Here is a 21,930-nt window from a genome sequence, read left to right on the forward strand (position 1 = left end):
AGTGTCATCTGCATATCTGAGGTTATTGATATTTCTCCCAGCAATCTTGATTCCAACTTGTGCTTCTTCCAGTCCAGCGTTCCTCATGATGTACTCTGCATATAAGTTAAATAAGCAGGGTGACAATATACAACCTTGACGTACACCTTTTCCTATTTGGAACCAGTCTGTTGTTCCATGTCCAGTTCTAACTGTTGCTTCCTGACCTGCATACAGGTTTCTCAAGAGGCAGGTCAGGTGGTCTGGTATTCCCATCTCTTTCAGAATGTTCCACAGTTTATTGTGATCGACACAGTCAAAGGCTTTGGCATAGTCAATGAAGCAGAAATAGATGTTTTTCTGAAACTCTCTTGCTTTCTCCATGATCCAGCGGATGTTGTCAATTTGATCTCTGGTGCCTCTGCCTTTTCTAAAACCTGCTTGAACATCTGGGAGTTCACGGTTTACATACTGCTGAAGTCTGGCTTGGAGAATTTTGAGCATGAGTTTACTAGCGTGTGAGATGAGTGCAATTGTGAGGTAGTTTGAGCATTCTTTGACATTGCCTTTCTTTGGGATTGGAATGAAGACTGACCTCTTCCAGTCCTGTGGCCACTGCTGAGTTTTCCAAATCTGCTGGCATATTGAGTGCAGCACTTTCACAGCATCATCTTTCAAGACTTGAAATAGCTCCACTGGAATTCCATCACCTCCACTAGCTTTGTTCGTAGTGATGCTTTCTAAGGCCCACTTGACTTCACATTCCAAGATGTCTGGCTCTAGGTCAGTGATCACGTTATTGTGACTATCTTGGTCGTGAAGATCTTTTTTGTATAGTTCTTCTGTGTATTCCTGCCACCTCTTCTTAATATCTTCTGCTTCTGTTAGGTCCATACCATTTCTGTCCTTTATCAAGCCCATCTTTGCATGAAATGTTCCCTTGGAATCTCTAATTTTCTTGAAGTGGTCTCTTGTTTTTCCTATTCTGTTGTTTTCCTCTATTTCTTTGCATTGATCACTGAGGAAGGCTTTCTTATCTCTTCTTGCTATTCTTTGGAGAAAGTGAAGAGGAACTCAAAAGCCTCTTGATGAAAGTGAAAGAGGAGAGTGAAAAGGATGGCTTGAAGCTCAGCATTCAGAAAACAAAGATCATGGCATCTGGTCCCATCACTTCATGGGAAATAGATGGGGAAACAGTGGAAACAGTGTCAGACTTATTTTGGGGGGCTCTAATTTCACTGCAGAAGGTGATTGCAGCCATGAAATTAAAAGACGCTTACTCCTTGGAAGGAAAGTTATGACCAACCTAGGTAGCATATTGAAAAGCAGAGATATTACTTTGCCAACCAAGGTCCATCTAGTCAAGGCTATGGTTTTTCCAGTGGTCATGTATGGATGTGAGAGTTGGACTATAAAGAAAGCTGATCGCTGAAGAAATGATGCTTTTGAACTGTGGTGCTGGAGAAGACTCTTGAGAGTCCCTTGTACTGCAAGGAGATCCAACCAGTCCATTCTAAAGGAGATCGATCCTGGGTGTTCATTGGAAGGACTGATGCTAAAGCTGAAACACCAATACTTTGGCCACCTCATGCGACGAATTGACTCACTGGAAAAGACTCTGATGCTGGGAGGGATTGGGTGTGGGAGGAGACGGGGACGACAGAGAATGAGATGGCTGGATGTCATCACCGACTCGATGGACATGAGTTTGAGTGAACTCCGGGTGTTGGTGATGGACAGAGAGGCCTGGCGTGCTGTTATTCATGGGGTCGCGAAGAGTAGGTCAGGACTGAGCGACTGAACTGAACTGAATGAACTGAGTGTATTTAAATTGTTTCCAGTTTTGATCTGGGAAAAACAATGCTTTCATAATTATATGTATAGATTGACACTTGCCATAGATACATTTCTAGAAGTGGATTTTCCTGATCAAATTCCACACACTTACAATGGGATGGATCTTCACAAAAGTCCTGCTTCCCCCCACCCCAAATGATGCACCACATCAGTTTATGACAGTGCCTGTTTCACTCCACTCTCATCAATATGGAAGAGCACGGGTTTTAAAATATTTATCACTGTGTAAATTAACAACTGTATTTTTATAAGGAATTAAGTCCTTTTTATTTTTATAAGGAATTAGGTACTTTTGAATGTTTTAATTAACTGTATATTTTCTTATTTTTTATATGTGCCATTTGCCATTCTTTTCCTTATTGAATTGCCCATCTATTGCACTGATTTATAAAAGTTTTTAACGTGTTAGAAAAACTGGTCTTCTATCATATATGCCACAAGTACTTTTTACAAGTTTGTCTTTTAATTTTATAAATAGCGCTGCTTGTCAGATTAAACTGCTAAATTTCCATGTTGTCAGTACTTCCCTGTTTTGTGTTCTTGTATCAGGCTTATAAAAGTTTCTCAATAGAAAGACTTTTGATTTAGTGGTTTGGGCTCAGGAAATAATTTTTTTAAACTAATAAAATAAGGGTGAAACATTTTTCACTGGCTCAATATGCCTAACTAGCTTCTTTATCATTAGTTGCAGTTTCAAGTTAATACTGTTTAGAAAACATGATAAATTTGATGTCAACTTTAGGACCACATGAAGGGAGAAATGCTTGTTTTAATACACGTACTATTTCAACAGGAATTTGTGCGACTGACTGTTTCTGATGTTCTGACCACCTATGTCACAATTCTCATTGGGGACTTTCTTCGAGCATGTTTTGTGAGGTTTTGCAACTACTGCTGGTGCTGGGATTTGGAATACGGATATGTAAGTGTGATATTCATCTTTCTCTTATCAGATCATTCCTCTGTGACTCATCATTTACACATACTGTGCAAGAAGAAGAATTAGGAGGTAGGATGGTCTTTCAGATGTCAATAAGCACAGACCAATGAGGTCAGTTTTAATTCAGAAGGAGATAAGACTTGAATATCATGGCTTGCGGTAGTCTAACAAAATTAGATTCTAGTAAAATTATAGGTGGCTAAAGCAGTGATTTCAACCTATCTGTTAAATTGATGAACTCAGTAAATCTTGGGCCCACAGTCTGCACCCTCCCCGTGAAGTCTGCTGCCATTTCTAGAAGCAGGGCAAGATGAGTAGTATCAACTGTACATTTTCTGTTAATTTCTTTGAATTCTACTGAGCAAACTCCTGGACACTTATCAAGTGTATCACTGTGCAGTATGTTGAGGGATGCAGGCATCAGTGAATATGCTGCTTGCTTCATAAAGCTCACGGTCTAATAAGCGCTTAGCAGAGACACAGCATGGGGCTGTGAAAGGCTCAGGGTGCTGCTAGGGCTTTGGTAAGTGGTGGGGTAGAATTCTAGCGAGTGGGTTTGCTTCCCCATAGCAACAGCACAGCTTTCTCTATGTCCCACTAGTGTTGATTCCATCATTAACTCCTGTCTTTGTTCAACGCCAGATCCCCCCACAAAGTTTGAGAGCAGTAGCAGAACACATATCTCTGTGTCCTCCTTTTGCACATGAAACTGTTATCTTGGGAAACAGGACCTGAGGAATTGATAGTACTGATTTGCTCAAGTATTTCCAGCGGTTTCTAAATATTTAGAATTAATCTGAATCTCTGTCCAGGGCCATCGATACCCTTTGTGATCTTCTGCTTTTTTCCCTTCTGAACTCATCTCCTACCACTTTTGCTCTTGCTTTGTAAAATCCATAAACATTGGGATTCTTTGTTATGCTCAAACACAGATGCTCCTTGCATCTGCCCTAGATGTTCTTCCTTCTGGGGGTGCAGTTTCCTAGAATTTGCCAGGACTGATTCTTGTCATTAAGGACTCAGCTAAGTCACCTCCTTCAAACTTTTCTCTGACCTTCCAATCTAAGGTGGCCCATCAGGCACTCTCTGTTTCAGCACAGTTTTATTTTCTTTATACATTGTATAACTACTTGATGTCTTCTGTTTTGAAAGTGCTTATTATCTGTCTCCCTCTGTTGGAATGAAAGCTTTCTCAAAACAGAGGCCTTGACCTCATGCTTTGAGCTGTGCTTGTCACATCGCAGGAGTTATTTTCCCTGGCTGACTCAGTGTTGAACCTCCACATTTCAGCACCATTAAGGCAACACTGTCTGCTGACAGAACTCTGCTTGCTTCCAGGGATGTGCCCTGGAGTCAAGTTCTGCCCTAGTATTCTTGATCTAATGATGCTTCTCTTCTCCCCAGTGAAGGGATATTCTTCCCTGCTGGTCTTCTTCTTGTCTCATGCCCTCTAGTTTCTGGTCAAGTCCTATATTCAGAACTATTTTCAAGACTCCAGGCTAAATCCTCTTCCTGACTTTGAGACTGTACCTTTTATGAAGTCATCTCTGTCTTTCTTCCGGAAAGTGCTTCTTGGAGGAGCCAGGTCATGTTGTTTGGTAGACGATGGTGAGGTAATGCTATAGATCCAGAATGCTCTTGTGTTGTTTCCCCGTTCTCCGCTGTGAAGTATTCAGCTGGCTTGGTTTCATTTCTCCGCTGTGAAGTATTCAGCTGGCTTGGTTTCATTTCTATTTTCCTGGCTTGATTCAGTTTTTCTGAAGCAGGCATAAAAATTGCCATTTCTTTCTTAGACCATCACTCAGCTTATGCTTGCCTTTTATCCCTGACTTTTTCTTCTTTTTTTTCTTCTTAAGTGCTAGAAAATTTTGTTTCAAATATGAAGTCAATATAACATGACCTGGATGCATAAAAGCTGTAATTAAATGACTAATTTATTATTTATTGAGTGCTGATGGTGCTCTTGGGTTAATATGAAGTATAGAAAAACAGACAAATTCCTGTTTGAGGTCACAGCGAGTGAATTTTCTTCCATGTTACCTTTGGAAGGCTCATCAGAGAGAAACTCAGCAGTGAAACAAGTTTTGAAACATTAAGGTTGGATGCTGGATCTTTGATATGGGTTTTATTATCACTGACCCACCAGGTGGATAGTTTACAGAGCTGAGTGCCTGCTAGTCACAAACTATCATGAGCAAACCTCTGTGCCAGCTGATAAGAGGATACAGAGTTGTAAAAGTTGTAAGCCTAAGGAGAAGTTGCAAATGTGGGCTTGCAGGCTAGATTCAGCTGACAGATATTTTCATTCTGGTCTGCAGTATTGTTTCCTTTTTTAAAAATGAGCTAATATTTTAAAGCTTGGAGCTTTACATTTAAAAAATACGGATTTCTTATTTTTCCTGATGTACTGAAAGGCCCATATTCCCACGCTGGAGAAACTGGCAGGAGCTGAGGATACTGGCCTCTTTCAGTGAAATATTCATTCACCAATTCTTCACACTCTGCTACAAGCTTCCCTTGTCAGCAGAGTAGGACATGTAATTGCTTGCTGTTAACAATGTAATTGCACATTGGAGACACCATGACTTCTGTTGGGGTGGTGAGGGAGAGATCAATAGAAATGCAAAGACAGGATGAAGTAAGAACATTTGAGGCAAATCTTGAAGAAGAATCAAAATTTCAAAAGATTGCAATGGAAGAAAGCATTCTCAGTGGATGAACTGATGGAAGGCAGGGCCCAGCAGCTAGCAAGTATGAACAGTGCAGCTAGAGATGCAGAGTCTAAAATGGTGCTGCTTTTAGTGAAGAAGAGAACGATGAGAATGCTTCTCTGATCTTCTGGACTTACTGATTGGCAATATGAGTCCAGAAAGTACCTGTCTTGAAGCAAAGGAGAATCTGAGATGGGCAGAGGAGATGCTTTTAAGAATCCTTTCAGGCATGAAAGAGAAAAGATGTCCATTTCTGCTACTAAAGAAATTATTTTCCTGAACTTTAAAAATAATACCAGTTCATTGTTAAAAAGTCTGTAAAAGGTAATAGAAACTTAATATGAAAATAAAAATCACAGGTTATCCTACCATTCAGGACATTACTTCATGGAATTGTAGAGTATTAATATTTATTTCGGTATGGATAAACTTGTACTGTAGATTTATGTGTTTTACTATAGATTTTTGTAAATACATATAAGCATGTATCTTATTGACTAGTTACTTGAGTTTTTCACCTAATGGTTATCTTTCTCTATGTTATTAACTGGTCTTTTATAATTTTTAAATGACTGTGTGTGATTCTACATACGAATTTACTGTAATTAGCTATTTTTTATTTGTTGTCAGTTAATTGTACCTAATGGTTTGTTATTATAATAAACATTGTGATCACATTCATTTATATCCATGCAGATAAATATCTCCATAGATAAATCATAGTGGTATGCACAAATTATTTCCTTATGAGAAATTTCTCTAAATTGAATTGCCCAGTCATAGAGAAGATATTTTTGAAAAAGTACATTCACTTTTTCTACAACAATTAACCTCTATAAAATGTAAACTCAGCAGACTCCACCATTAGACTCAGAGATCCATAAAACGCTAAGGTTAGGTGAAATTTTTACAAAATAAGTCATAATGCTTTTATTTTACCCAAAAAAAGAAATCAAGAGTCTGTGAATTGAAGTGAGTTGCTTAAGTTATTTAGTCGGAGGATAAATAAGGACAATGAAGAGTTTTCGCTTTTTTTTTTTTGAAAAGTCATTATGTTTAGTATACTGAATAACATACTGATTAAATCTGAGTAAATTGGGTTTAAAGTGACCCTATATATTTTTCCAGTTGTAAATTCACAGCCAAAGTATCATCACAGCAAACCTATGAGGATGAATTGAGGTAGGAAAATTACTGGCTAGGAGCAGACTATTAGACCATGTAATGTAAGTTAATCTTTCTCTAAGGCTTCTCTGAGCATAGCAGATGTTTCTCAATGTTTCTAAAGAGTTCACTGGCTCATGGAAATGGAATGCTTTGCTCACAGAAAGAATTTTAACCACCCTGATTCAGCAAAAGCACCCTGAGGCCTCTTGTAAACTCTGGATTTTCTATACTGGTTCAACACTACCCTCACTTTAATTTATGTTGACACCATCCTTGTCATTTTTCAATGAAGTAAGTAAAGAGCATCCAGGAAGACATGGATTGAATATATGGCATGAGGTAAGAGTATATTCAATCAAATTAAAATCTCAGTGTGTTGTTTAAAGTTACATTTTTAAGGTGGTCCTCATTAAATTCCACTTTATGTAAGTGGAAAATGTGAGAGATTTCCCTGAGATCTGATGAAGGGAGTACTGCTGCTGCTGCTAAGTCACTTCAGTCGTGTCCGACTCTGTGTGACCCCATAGATGGATTACCTATAAATAAGAGACGTATGATTCACAGACCATCAGAGGATATTCCTAGTTATATTACACTGTATTATATTTTTATGTAGTGCTTATTATGTGCTACAAAATGCATATGTTATTCTGTATAATCATGCCAGCAACACTATGAAGTAGTTATTTTCCTCCTTTACAGTAAGCTGAGAATTAGAGATGCTTAATAATTTGCTCAAAGACAATTTAACTCGTCAGTGGTGGAGCTAGGACTGAAACCCACAGCTGATTGACTTCAAAGCTATGAACCAGCCTTTCATCATATTGAATTTTTGCTATAATGCTTACCCCTAGAAACATCAAGGACTCTGCCAAAGTATGACTAATTCATGAGCCAATCCATGGCATTTGTTACTCAAATACTTAGACAGGTTTCTTGCTGTAGAATGGAATTAGCAGGAGGAGTTGGGATGTAGAATTAGGAGATAGGGAGATATTCATTATCTTGGAATGAGATACTATTCAGGGGTCCAGGGAAGAGGGTATGATAAAGAGTCAGTAAGAAGTCGTGGGTCCCCAGTGAGGGGATGAGAACATGTGCAAAGGAACAAGAACAGGCTGGGCTGGATGCAGTCTATCTTTAGGCAGTGAGGGTTAGAGTACAAAGCCCCGAGTTGCTGAATTATCCTAGAAGATGAGGCTTGGATTTGTCCTGTGTTAGTAGTTCTTAAATTTGAGCATATATCAGAGTGCTCTGAAGGCACATGAAAACACTGAGTTTCTGATTCAGTAGATCTGGGTGGGGCCTGAGAATTTACTAAGAATTTCCCAGGTGTTGATGCTGTGGATGGTCTGGGGACCACCATTGAATACCATTGCCCCGGAGCCCTAGGCTAGGCCAGCCTGCCGCTCTCAGCAGGGTGATTCCAGCTGTGGGGAATGAGATTTGTGTGAAGAAAGGCAGGTCACTGCAATGACAGAATTACCTTTGAGATCCTGAATTTCATTTCACAATATCCAGAGGTTGATGATTTGCCAGAAATAACTAAACTTGCGGAGAGAGAATGGGTTTTCTCAGACTTTTTAGTCCAGTGAGCACCATGTGTCTTCTTTCTGGGTAGCTAACTGACTCTGCTGCTGCTAAGTCACTTCAGTCGTGTCCAACTCTGTGTGACCCCATAGACGGAAGCCCACCAGGCTCCCCCGTCCCTGGGATTCTCCAGGCAAGAACACTGGAGTGGGTTGCCATTTCCTTCTCCAATGTGTGAAAGTAAAAAGTGAAAGTGAAGTCGCTCAGTCGTGTCCGACCCTTAGCGACCCCATGGACTATAGCCTACCAGGCTCCTCCATCCACGGGATTTTCTAGGCAATAGTACTGGAGTGGCTTGCCATTGCCTTCTCCTAGCCCACCACAAAAAAAGGTCTAAAAATAAAGCAAGATGATTTCTAGTTCCTTGACTATTATGGACCTCAACCCAAATCCAAGTAGGTTCTCCTATTGCTAGTTCCTAAAAATCTTATTATGGGTGAGCAGCCCTTAGAGACTTCTTTACGTTTATTCCATTTGAATCATTTTGTTATCTCAGGTTTCAAGAAAGCCTGTTTTTTTTTTTCCTCAAGCATCATTTACTTTTAACCTTTTTATATTTTAGAGACAAACTTTGCAAATTGGTTTACACTCATGAATGCATTGGCTTAAGAATGAAACTATAATGTTATCTCATATTTTAAAAAAATTCACCTCGAAAAGAATGAGACTTGGATTTCACACTCTGTGTGTATGTGTTTGCTTTCGTACATTTGTTCTGTTTTTAGAGTGTGAATTTCTGAATTTAATACATGGAATATAAATTCCATTTTTAAGGTGCTTCAGTTCAGTTTAGGTCAGTCGCTCAGTTGTGTCTGACTCTTTGTGACGCCATGAACCACAGCACGCCAGGCCTCCCTGTCCATCACCAACTCCCGGAGTTTACCCAAACTCATGTCCATTGAGTCGGTGATGCCATCCAGTCATCTCATTTTCTGTCATCCCCTTCTCCTCCTGCCCCCAATCCCTCCCAGCATCAGGGTCTTTTCCAGTGAGTCAACTCTTCGCATGAGGTAGGCAAAGTATTGGAGTTTCAGCTTCAACATCAGTCCTTCCAATGAACACCCAGGACTGATCTCCTTTAGGTTGGACTGGTTGGATCTCCTTGAGATGCAATTCTTTAATAACTGAGTCAATCAATAACAGATTTTAGATTAGAAAGGGATCTTAGAAAGGGATCTAGAAGTAAGCAAACTTTCTCTGTAAGAGACTGCATAGTAAGTATTTTCACTTCTGCAGGTATGTTATTGTGATGTAATAAGAAATATATTTTGGTTTTCATCCCAGTTTTTGGCCAGAGATCCTAAAATCTTTGTAGTTTACTAAGCATTGAAGGTGCTAAGAACATCTTGTATTCTTATATTTGGTCTTTAGCCCTGACTCTTGATGCAGAGTTCCTAAATTCCTTTGGATATCTTGTATGATAGAAGCACTATTTTTTCCAATGAGGCAGCTCCTGGTGGGTTCCTGGATAGGAGGCTGGTCAGCAAAAGACCTGATTATAATTAGAAGCTTGGGGATTTCAATCTTATTCCCCTATCCACCAGGGAAAGGAGAGAGGCTGGAAACTGAGTTAATGATTGGTTTTGTCCATGTAATGAAGTCTCCATAAAAATCTCTGAACCTTGGGGTTTGGAGAACTTCCAGGTTGCTGAATATACTGAGGGGCTGGGAAGAGGGTACACTTGGAGAAGGCAAAGAAACACTGTACTCTTTCCCCTGCACCTTGCGCTTGCGTCTTTTTTTTTTAAACTTGCTATTCCTGAGTTGTATCCTTTTATAATAAACCAGTTGGTGATGGACAGGGAGGCCTGGCGTGCTGTGATTCATGGGATTGCAAAGAGTCGGACATGACTGAGCAACTGAACTGAACTGAACTGAATCTAGTAAACAGTTTTCCTGAGACCTGTGAGCTGTTCTGGCAAATGATCAAACTTGAGGAGGGAGTCATGGGAATCTCTAGTCAGCATAGATGACAACCTGAGCTTTCAATGAATGAGTCTTGTGGGAATGAGACCTTAACCTGTGGAGTCTGTTAGTGTCTGAACTGAGTTAAATTGTGACATTCAGTTGATGTCTACAGAGAGAAACCCTTTGTTTGCAGGAGTGGGGGTGGGGAGAGTATCATGAATAAGTGTAGTCATAGAGGAAAATGAGTGATTTTCCTTGCATCAAACGATATGGTCTCTGTTGTACCTATTAAACTCCTGTTTTCATCCCAAACAGCTATAGGCAATATACAAATGAATGGATGCAGCTATGTTCTAAAAAAAAACTTTATCCACAAAAATTGGTGGTGGCCAGATTTGGCTCCTAAACCATAATGCACCAACCCTGGTCTAGTTCACTCCATCAATTTATCTGTGAGGAAACTGAGGCCTGAATTAATCAGTGACTGGCTCAGCTCACCCAGCTAGGAAACGGCAGGCAAAGTCTCCTACTAGGATCCGAATCCCAGGCGAGTGTCTGTACCACAAACCCGCTGGCGCAGTAGGGGCCCTCTACCCTTTTTCTGAATCGAGTTAATTAATTTATGCATCAAAGATGTCATTCCTTCAGCTGCCCCTGCTGCACACACAGTATGAAGCCAGGGGTTCCTAGTGTGTCCTTTGTGCTTTTCTAGTCACTTGGTTATAAAAATATCTCATCTCAAATGGCCTTTAAGAGGTTTATGTGCTTATGAAAATAAAAGAAATGTACTTCTGAACGTTTGAATTTTTTTCATTTTCTTCAGTTTGGTGGGCTAAATCTGACACTTTTCTAAAGAGGCCAAGGTTGAAGGTTTGATTCATAAATGGACACAGAGAAGAGCTGTTTCAAGGCCACAGATGGTGCAGGCCACCGACTGAGCATTTGTCATATGTGTTCTGTGATCTCACAGGGCTCCAGGAGAAAAGGGAAGTTGATGCAGAGCAAAGGGCTCCTGAAAAAGAGAAAGACTCAGAGCTAACGTTTCTCCAGATTAGAAGCAATTCGTCTTCATTTTTCCATGAAAACCATACTTTTCTTGTTGTTGATTTTAGAACAAAAACTGTCAACTGAACCTCTTTGCATCTTACATTAAGCTTCTCCATCTGCACACTAAGTGAAACACTTTGTATATTCTTTAGTAATATCTTTAGTGAACTTACCTTGAAATCATCTGTCATCTTCGTTCTGCCAAATATATAGGGTTATTTATTATTTCATCATGTATCATATTATTATTATATCTTGCAATTTAACCATTCTTGTTATGTCAGATTTGCCAGATTTACTCCTTGAATCTGTCACGAGGCACTTCGTTCATATCTTTCAGTTAACTAGGAGAGTACTGCTGCCTTTGGGGAAGTGACAAAGTTGATGCCTGGATTCAAGAATTCTTGAGGCAGAGTGTTCAAAATTTGTGAAAGATTTGTTGGGGTTCCAAATCAGAGACCTATTCTGTCTTCTTACAAACATATTTTTGGACTCGGGTTTAAGAAGAACTGAGACACTCTCAGGTTATCTCTGTGTGCGTGTGCGTGTGTGTGTGTGTGTGTGTGTGTGTGTGTGTGCTGAGAAGGAAGTTATTATGAGGATACACATGGTCTGAAGCCACTTCTCCCGATGTCAGGATCTGGGGCAGTAATCGGGTCCTGCCACTCTATTACTCTGTCGTCGTGGTCCTCTCACTTTATATTTTTTGCTGTTCTCTTCTTCTCTTGTTACCAGTTAGTCAATTTCCTGATTGATTATTCCATATATCAAATTAAATAGAGCCAGCTTTATTGTGGCTAACTAGCATTACTCCATGGGTAGAGTTTTCCTTCTAAGATGCCTAATGTGTCACTAGGAAGCCTTTGGGCTGAGATGCCCAGCTCACTTCCCGTTGGTCATGTCTGCCCTGAACATGATGGTATTATCCAGGATATGAACACTGGACATTGAGTTGAATAACTTCTTTAACTTTGTTGTATTTCTAGCTCTTTTTTTAATTGTAAAAGAAATTCACATTTTTTGTTAAAAAGTATTTTAAGTATGTAAAACTTAAGAAAATAAGGTATAATCCATCACCTACATATAATAACTATTAATATACTGATACTTTTAAGTTTTTTCTTTATGCATAGTTCTGTATTGAGTTTAAAAAATAATGTTTACATATTTTTTGTTTAACCTTAGAGCATAGTTTTCTCTTGGGTATGTAAATATCCTTCCAACAGTGATTGTAATTAGCTGCAATATATATCATAGCATAGTTATACTGTATTTAACTTAGCCAATGTTGGACATTTAGATGGTTTCATCTCTGCTTCTTAAAATTTGTCAGCATTTAGGATTAATTTGTTAAAACAAATTTCTGGAAGTAAATTTACAGGGTCAAACAAAATCAGATATTGTCAAATCATTTTTTATAAACGTACGCCAAGTTTTACCTTTGCCAGCAACGTATGAGATCCTATCTCACCACACTTCCACAGAATCAACCAATAGCATTTAAAAAATGAGTCTTGGATGTTAAAAAGGATACCTTATTTTATTTATTGCTAATTATTTATTATATTGATTATTCTGCTGTTGTTGCTTCTAGAAAGGAGTTGAGAGTCTAATCATACCTATATAAAAATATGAAAAACTTGCCTTTCAATTTTTGCCATTTGAGATGCTAATCCATATGTGAATATCTATCGCCTCTAGCCTTCATACACTGAGTTTGACATCAGCGGCAATGTCCTTGCTCTGATCTTCAATCAAGGAATGATCTGGTAAGCCAACTGTGGACAATTCATCACTTGAAATGAGCCTGCAAGATCATTATTGCACAAAGCACTGTAGCCTGGTGTCAGAGAAGTCTACAATCAGTGCCTAACTCAGCATTTGTTTTTCAGAGTGAATGGCTATGTAGAGTTTACTTTTCTGCCCAGATCTGAAGTCTTAATTCTATATGGCATCTGCCTGTTTTGCAGAGCACTTTTTCATCAAATACTGGGAGTCTAGGTTCTGGCTTCTAGATTATTTGAATGCTTTTTATAGTTTTATGTCTTATGACACTAGGATCTCACAGTGAAAGGTTAATGATCCCATGACTGCATGTTAAGAACGAAAGAAATTAATATAAGACCTTTCTGAGAAACTTACTTGTGGTCATTATTGAATATATTTTAAATGGAATTTATAGCTACTTTAAAAAAATATTACCTCACCGAATTCAACACTTGATAGAGATGAGACACATGTTTTAGGAAGGTTTAATAGAAATATGATTTTTTTTTTTTGGTAACTTGTTTCATGGGGACATTTGCATATCAAAATTATTTCTTCTGCTGTACAAAGGATTGTCATATCTTTTATTAAATGAAAGCATTTTCACTGTAAATCCTGACAAGTTAAGATGAGTTGATACAGTAGAAAACACTTTGACTATAAAAATTGAATCATAGCAGGAAATTCATCTGGGGACCATGTGTCTTAAAAATCTGTCACAATTAACTAACACATATCAACCAAAAATCAGTTATAACTGAGCTTCCTTATCCCACTGACACAGGACAAATATCGTGCCAGTGATCACACCATTGTCCTAAGTACATATGCTAGTTACTGGAGTCAGTTTTGCATGAGCTTCATTTATTACTCAACTCCTACAACCACGACTAGTCTGAATTGTTAAACCTTGGTGAAAGCAGACCTCTCTGCAAATGTTAAAATGATCTTGCTTAAATAAACTAAAGACTAGATTCTAGGGTTCCATCACCCTGTGTTGGGGCCCGTCAAATTCCTGGGTCTCACTAGGTCAAGCCCTGTGAAGAGAAGACTATAAAGAGATCCTCTTCTCTATTGTGAGGTATGTTTAAAAATGGGATTCCTGTTCTCTTGCTTTCCAAGTTTTACACATTATTTATGGCTCATATGTCTAGAGTCATTAAGGAGTGAAAGGCATCCTTCTCCAGGCAGAGCAGAAAGTCAAGGTGGCTCAACGTGTGACTGTCTACAGAGAGAGCAAAGGGCTCACCTTCTGATCTTTTATCTCCTGTAGGGGATTCTGCTGTCACGGCAGAAAATGGCTAACACTGCTGTTGGGGTAATGGGAATCCACTGCCTTCTACCAGTTTTAAAATTCCTTGGCTCTTATGCAGAGTGTCATAAATCCCTCAGGCCTGGTGGGCACCATTTGTACAGACATATGCTGCATGTCTCTCTCCTGTGCTTTCATAGTAAAGACAGCAGATTGACCTAGAAATTTGTTGTCATTGTGAGCAAAGCTCTTATAATTGTGCCCTGATTGGTTTCACCTATAATTTTGCCACTCTTTTGTCCACTATTATTCATACTGAAATTCTTAAATATCCAAAAAAAAAAAAAAAATGCTCTTCAGTTCTCTGGCAAACCCATCATCAGAATCTTTACAGTACGATTACACTATCACTTTTTCTATATTCATCCTTCAGATATTGGTCAAATGTTGCTTCTGGTTAGTTTGAAGGGGACTTTAGAAAGTGATTCTGTTTTTTGAGTGTTTAAGACATTTACATGCTTGCCAGAGTTCTAGAAGCAAAAAACTATCATTCACTTTTGGGTCAACCCTTTGTATAACGGTCTTTTCCTCCTTCCCAGAACATTGGTGAGAGGGTAGGGGTGTGGTGTGGGGAGTGTGTTGTCCAAGTTTAGTAGGCTCCCTTGTACTCACACTATTTTATGAAGCGTAAGGAGCTGATACCTGAATTTGGCCATTTTCTACAGAAACAATTGAAAGAGTATGGAGATTTTGTGTTCAGTATCACTGGTTTGTGACTGGAGACGTTCAATAACTGCTTTAGGAGTTTCTGAGTAGTGAAGGCTATTTACACAGATATAAACAACTGTCAAACAATCATAGGTAAAATCCATTTTGTTATGAATTGGCTAATATGATCAGTATCATCTCCTTGGAAGAAAAGCTATGAGCAACCTAGACAGCATGTTATAAAGCAGAGACATTACTTTGCTGCCAAAGGTCCATCTAATCCAAGCTATGGTTTTTCTAGTTGTCATGTATGGATGTGAGATTTGGTCTGTAAAGAAAGCTTAGTGACGAAGAATTGATGCTTTTAAACTGTGGTATTGGAGACGACTCTTGAGAGTCCCTTGGATTGCAAGGAGATCCAACCAGTCAATTGTAAAGGAAATCAATCCTGAATATTCACTGGAAGGTCTGATACTGAAGCTGAAACTCCAATACTTTGGCCACCTGATGCGAAGAACTGACTCATTAGAGAAGACCTTGATGCTGGGCAAGATTGAAGGCAGGAGAATGGGGCAACATAGGATGAGATGGTTGGATGGCATCACTGATTCAATGGACATGAGTTTGAGCAAGCTCCTGGAGTTGGTGATGGACAGGGAAGCCTGGCGTGCTGCAGTCCATGGGGTTACAATGAGTCGGACACGACTGAGTGACTGAACTGATCAGTAAAACTATATTACACATATATCTTTAAAACAGACAGCACAGGTTTTGTAATCATGTTTTTAAATGATGGAAGCAGATCACGTCTCCATCAGAGCAGGATGTAGCAGTAGCAGAGAACACACAGTGGGAAAGAAGATGGGTTTGGACATTGTTCCAACACTGACTCCTGTATCTCCCTGCCAGTCATGTCACAGTCTGCTGTCTCATTTTCTCACTTGATCGAACGTGAGTAATTTACCTGACACGTACCATGTCACTAGAATAATAAGGAGAGCTAAATAAAAGAAGCTTTCATTTGCTTTGATCTTCTTGGAAGAAAAGCATTTTATAAGGCTAAGGTATTACAGTGATCTTCAACTGACAGATGATGGGATCAGGTCTGAATAAAGGACTTAGTAAGCTGAGCTGATTAGTGAGTAGCAGGCAAAGATGGAATGAGCTTTAAGATTCAGATATCACTGTCCTGGCATCTCTCTTTCCAGGTTACTGTTCTTGAGTCATTTGTTCAAAATGCCTGTGTGATATTTATTTTGACATTCTTAAATTTATTTACCTATATATGCACTTACGTATATGAGTGTACATGTGTGCATACAGCTAAATGACACATGCCTGTGTATAGATACACATGTATGTAACATTAGGCAAGTTTGCATCTTGAATTATGTGCAAAACCGTGTCTTAGGATAGACTAAGTTGTGTACCAATGAAATACAATCCCAAAATCTTTGTAACTTAGAAAAGGAAAAGTTTTTTTCTTGTTTACTCCATGTGAAATGTGAGTAAAGGACTGCTCCTGTAAGTTACTCTCACTATAGACTCATAGACCGGGACAGAACAGGCTCTTTCTGGAGCATCACTGGTCAAAGCAATAGAGAGAGAAGAGAACAAAAACCCATAGCATTATTAACGTTTTCACCCAGTAGTGAGACACTTCATTTTTATCTCTAATTTACTGGCCAAAACAAATCACATGGCTAAGCCTGACTTTGAGGAGGGGGAAAGCATAATCATCTGTAAGTATAATGCATTGCAAACATTGACATTTGGGAATATAATCCAGTGCTTTGTAATTATGACTCCTGAGCTGGGACAGTGACTCACTCACTTGCTAACATTTCTGGAGTTCCAGGTTGTTCCAAAGTTTACCTTCATTTTAAAAAAAACTAATGAACCTTATGTCTTATAGAAGTTAAAGGTTCACTGCAACTTTTAAGTACAGAGTTCCCATATACCTCCTACCCCTACCCATGCCCAGCCTCTGTTGACATCTTCCACAATGCTGTACCTTTGTTATAATCGATGAACCTACATGGACAAATCATCATCACTCAAGTCCATACCATTTTTTAAAAAATGGTTCATCTTTCTACAAAGTCTTTGGTCAATTTAGTATGTTTAAATATTGGCCACCTCATGCGACGAGTTGACTCACTGGAAAAGAGTCTGATGCTAGGAGGGATTGGGGGCGGGAGGAGACGGGGACAACAGAGAATGAGATGGCTGGATGGCATCACCGACTCGATGGACATGAGTTTGAATGAACTCCGGGGGTTGGTGATGGACAGGGAGGCCTGGCGTGCTGTGATTCATGGGGTCGCAAAGAGTCGGACATGACTGATCGACTGAACTGAACTGAAATATTTTTCAGATCTGTTGTATGGGAACCTACCAACAAGACAGCACAAACTGTAACAAATTATCACTTTTCAATGAAATGGTTTAATGTTAGGTTGCACAAGTTCAATTATAGCAGAAAATAACTTCTTCATCTAACTCAACCACTTATGCTTTCAGTTCTGTCGTTCAGTCATGTCCGACTCTCTGTGATCCCATGAATCGCAGCACGCTAGGCCTCCCTGTCCATCACCAACTCCCGGAGTTCACCCAAACCTATGTCCATTGAGTCGGTGATACCATCCAACCATCTTATCCTCTGTCGTCCCCTTCTCCTCCTGCCCTCAATCTTCCCCAGCATCAGGGTCTTTTCCAGTGAGTCAGCTCTTCGCATGAGGTGGCCAAAGTATTGGAGCTTCAGCTTCAACATCAGTCCTTCCAATGAACACCCAGGACTGATCGCCTTTAGGTTGGACTGGTTGGATCTCTTTGCAGTCCAAGTGACTCTCAAGAGTCTTTTCCAGCACCACAGTTCAAAAGCATCAATTCTTCGGCACTCAGCCTTCTCTATAGTCCAACTCTCATATCCATACATGACCACTGGAAAAACCATAGCCTTGACTAGATGGACCTTTGTTGACAAAGTAATGTCTCTGCCTTATAATATACCAAATCTATATTGGATTGATTAAAACAATTATTCCACGTAACCAGGAAATAGAATGTGCAAACCCTAACTAGAATTGCTGGATTTTATTATATTTAGGACAGTTTAAAAGATAGGACACTGCTTGTATTTCTGAAATAAGTGTACATGTATCTACTTTTGGATTTTGGATTAATAACTTGCCATTAATTTGGCTTTATGGTGCTAATGGATTTTCTCATCAATGGAAGATGAAATTTATTTTGTTGAAATAACCACTGAAGTCAGCAAGAGTGACCTTACCCAAATGGTTCCTGTTTAAAAGTGGCATTTTAAAATACTTTTAAAAAATTGCATGTACAGATCAGTGGACTTCCAGGACAAATTAAAGTTAGAGAATAAACAGATAAAATTAAATGGATGTGTCGAATTTTCATCTCAAAAACACATAAAGCTTGCAATTGAATATCAACAAAACATAGTACCTTATTGGGCACAGATTATTCCCATCAGCTCTAAAATGCCATAAACGCCACAAATAGAAAAGAACATAAGAAAAACTTATTTTAGCTTTTTCTTTCATTAAGTAAAAATTAACTAGCCTTGACAAAATAATTAACACACATTTGCAATTTATTTGAATATAATGGGTAGCTTTAAGAGTTACTTATAAAAAAAGCTAATTTTTAATTTTTGGGGGGTTTTGAAGCTAAATTTTTCAATATATTAGTGATATGAACATTAAGGTAAAGTAAACGGTTTTTAGAAGTAGAAGAGAGAAGTAAAACGAATGTAACATATTGTTTGGTCTGTTGTTTAAATTTATCAGTGATAGTGGATATAGTGAGTGATCAACATGTTTCTGTGAAAGACGTATATGCAATACCTGAAATAATCAGGAAGATGGTAGAATGTGTATAAGAGATGGAAATAAATTAAGTTTATTAACATACAGGGTTTATGTGACTTAAAGTGGCAACACATTTCTGCCTTTGGCAAATAAACACGATGTAAAATAAACAGATGCTTGGTGACTTTGTTGTGGAGTGAAGCTCCATGGTGAGAAGAGTTCTGTTCTTCTTTCTAGGATGGGCTCCTTCTTCGCTCCCAGCCTCCCAGGCATCAATATCCTTCGGCTCCATACATCCATGTATTTCCAGTGCTGGGCTGTGATGTGTTGCAATGTTCCTGAGGCCAGGGTCTTCAAAGCTTCCAGATCGAATAACTTCTACCTGGGAATGCTCTTGCTCATCCTCTTCCTGTCCACCATGCCCGTCCTGTACATGATCGTGTCCCTCCCACCATCTTTTGATTGTGGCCCCTTCAGGTTCTTATCTTGTGATTCCTTTTGGGCATAGTTTTCTTTCAGAGGTGGAGATAAAAATGGTCACTCATTGTAAAGTGATCATTTTTTTCCCCCAAACAACAACATTTTGGTCTATAGGAATGATATCTTTGGGGTATTCAGACTCAGTATAGGGCATGGAAATTCTTAAGCAAGATCCATCTATTGTCATTGGCAGTCATAAAAGGGAAAAAAAAATTTAACTGCTTCAGGCTCTGCCCATGTGAAATATGTATAATGAATCTGAGCTATTTCCACATAAGGAGATAGCAAAGAGAAAGGTTTGATTACACTAGTCTAAATGTGAACATTTTCTTGGTGCTAGGTCATCTCAATCAGACATTGGAAAGCTATTATTACTTCTAACACAAACCACTTAATTGAAAAAAATAAAAATAGGAAGGAAGGGAGGAAGGAAGGTCAGAGGGAGGGAGGGATGAGGGATGAAGGGGCAAGAGAGAGAGAGGGAGGAAATGAAGGGAGGGAAGGAGGAAGGTGGGAGGGAGGGAGGAGAAAGAAAGATTACTCCACAAGACACTCAGGAAGTGGGATCATTATTAGATAATAATGTATATAAAGAGAGTCACATCATTTAATATCCAAATTCTACATGCTAGTAAAAAATTTAAGGATGCTCCTCATGTATATTCTCTTCAAATAGCAAGGGTAAATCACTCAACTCAGTAATAAAGAGTCAAGAAGGCTCTTTAACTTAGAAATAGACTACTCTACAGTCGCTGGGCTAGAAGCAGCACAAGCTGGAATCAAGATTGCTGGGAGAAATATCAATAACCTCAGATATGCAGATGACACCACCCTTATGGCAGAAAGTGAAGAGGAACTCAAAAGCCTCTTGATGAAAGTGAAAGAGGAGAGTGAAAAGGTTGGCTTGAAGCTCAACATTCAGAAAATAAAGATCATGGCATCTGGTCCCATCACTTCATGGGAAATGGATGGAAAAACAGTGGAAACAGTGTCAGACTTTTTTTTATGGGCTCCAAAATCACTGCAGATGGTGATTGCAGCCATGAAATTAAAAGATGCTTACTCCTTGGAAGGAAAGTTATGACCAACCTGGATGGTATATTAAAAAGCAGAGACATTACTTTGCCAACAAAGGTCCGTCTAGTCAAGGCTATGGTTTTTCCAGTAATCATGTATGGATGTGAGAGCTGGACTGTGAAGAAAGCTGATCACTGAAGAATTGATGCTTTTGAACTGTGGTGCTGGAGAAGACTCTTGCAAGTCCCTTGTACTGCAAGGAGATCCAACCAGTCCCTTCTAAAAGAGATCAATCCTGGGTGTTCATTGGAAGGACTGATGCTAAAGCTGAAACTGCAATAATTTGGCCACCTCATGCGACGAATTGACTCACTGGAAAAGACTCTGATGCTGAGAGGGATTGGGGGCAGGAGGAGAAGGGGACGACAGAGAATGAGATGGCTTGACGGCATCACCGACTCGATGGACATGAGTTTGAGTGAACTCCGGGAGTTGGTGATGGACAGGGAGGCCTGGCGTGCTGTGATTCATGGGGTCGCAGAGAGTCGGACACGACTGAGCGACTGAACTGACTGAACTAAACTGACAGTTCTCTATGACAGTTCTCTCTGTGACACTTATCTAAGAAAGCAAAGGTTCCAGGTCTGGAGGATTGATTTCATTCTACCACAAGTCCCCCCATGAATCTCGGCATGTTGAGTCACTGATCAGCATGCATCTGAGTTATTTCTACTTTTCAGTGAGGAAATGAGAATGTGAAGTGATGTGAATGACAAGCATGATGCAGTAATGGACATACGTAATTTCTCCTTCATGCTGTCAGAATCAAGTTATGAAATTCAAATTTCCTTGCTCACAGACTTAAGTATAAAAGAGATATGTTCATTTTAATAATAGTCTGTTATTACTGCTTTACTGGAAAAGAAAGAAAACGTTAAGCCTACTGATTAAGCCAAAACTGCTGGAGTCCTGTCTTACATATTCAGAAAGCTGAAGTTGACAAGTCCTGTTTCCTTGCCCCACCCAGGTGGGCTGAAATAAATAATGCAAACAGTGACATCTGGAGGCTAAATGTGAAACTGCAGTTTTGAAAGCAATTGCTCAGGATAGAAAGTTCAAGAGATGAGCCATCTAAAAACTTTAGTTAACTGGAAATTACCCACGCAGTTAAATATCCAGGATAAGTTTTAACTTTTTAATTGTAAGTGGATCCTTCTCAGGAAAATCTAGGGAATTTATCTGTCTTCAAGAGAAACCCTACAAGGCCAACATGGAGCTGGGCAGTGGTAAGAAATGTCCATTGATATTAAAAATATCATTGAGCAGGTTACTGCACAGTTTTAGCTTTTGAAGCCTAATTCTTCTTCCTCTCTTTAAATCACACTGAGTTACTATTATTTTAATTAATAAAAATTAGTCTGTATCTAAGGAGTAGTATCTGATTTTGACCAACTGTTTCCAAATTGGCAAACTTTGGCAAATTAACAAACTTTGGCAAATCAACAGTATGTGTGTCTTTGTGTATAGTCATATATATATATGACTATTTTGAGGTCAAGAAGGAAATGTAAATATTTTTAGTGGAGCATTGGGAAAGGGGTATATCTGTACTATTTAGTCTACTTTTCCTGGAGCAAAAGAATGTATACTTGGTTTATTCATTGGGTT

General features: G+C 39.1%; 1 protein-coding gene across 1 annotated transcript in view; it reads left to right on the forward strand.

Moving 5' to 3' along the window:
* TMC1 (transmembrane channel like 1) overlaps positions 1-21,930 on the forward strand; it is a 182,042-nt gene that overhangs the window by 151,814 nt on the left and 8,298 nt on the right. The window contains exons 15-17 of the mRNA XM_088837777.1: positions 2,630-2,758; positions 12,901-12,968; positions 19,003-19,242. Coding sequence (XP_088693903.1) covers positions 2,630-2,758; positions 12,901-12,968; positions 19,003-19,242 — 437 coding nt within the window. The remainder of the gene's footprint in view (positions 1-2,629; positions 2,759-12,900; positions 12,969-19,002; positions 19,243-21,930) is intronic.

The sequence above is a fragment of the Moschus berezovskii genome, chromosome 7, assembly GCF_049115385.1.
Source record: "Moschus berezovskii isolate FMDL1 chromosome 7, NW_MosBer_1.0, whole genome shotgun sequence".
Lineage (NCBI taxonomy): Eukaryota > Metazoa > Chordata > Mammalia > Artiodactyla > Moschidae > Moschus > Moschus berezovskii.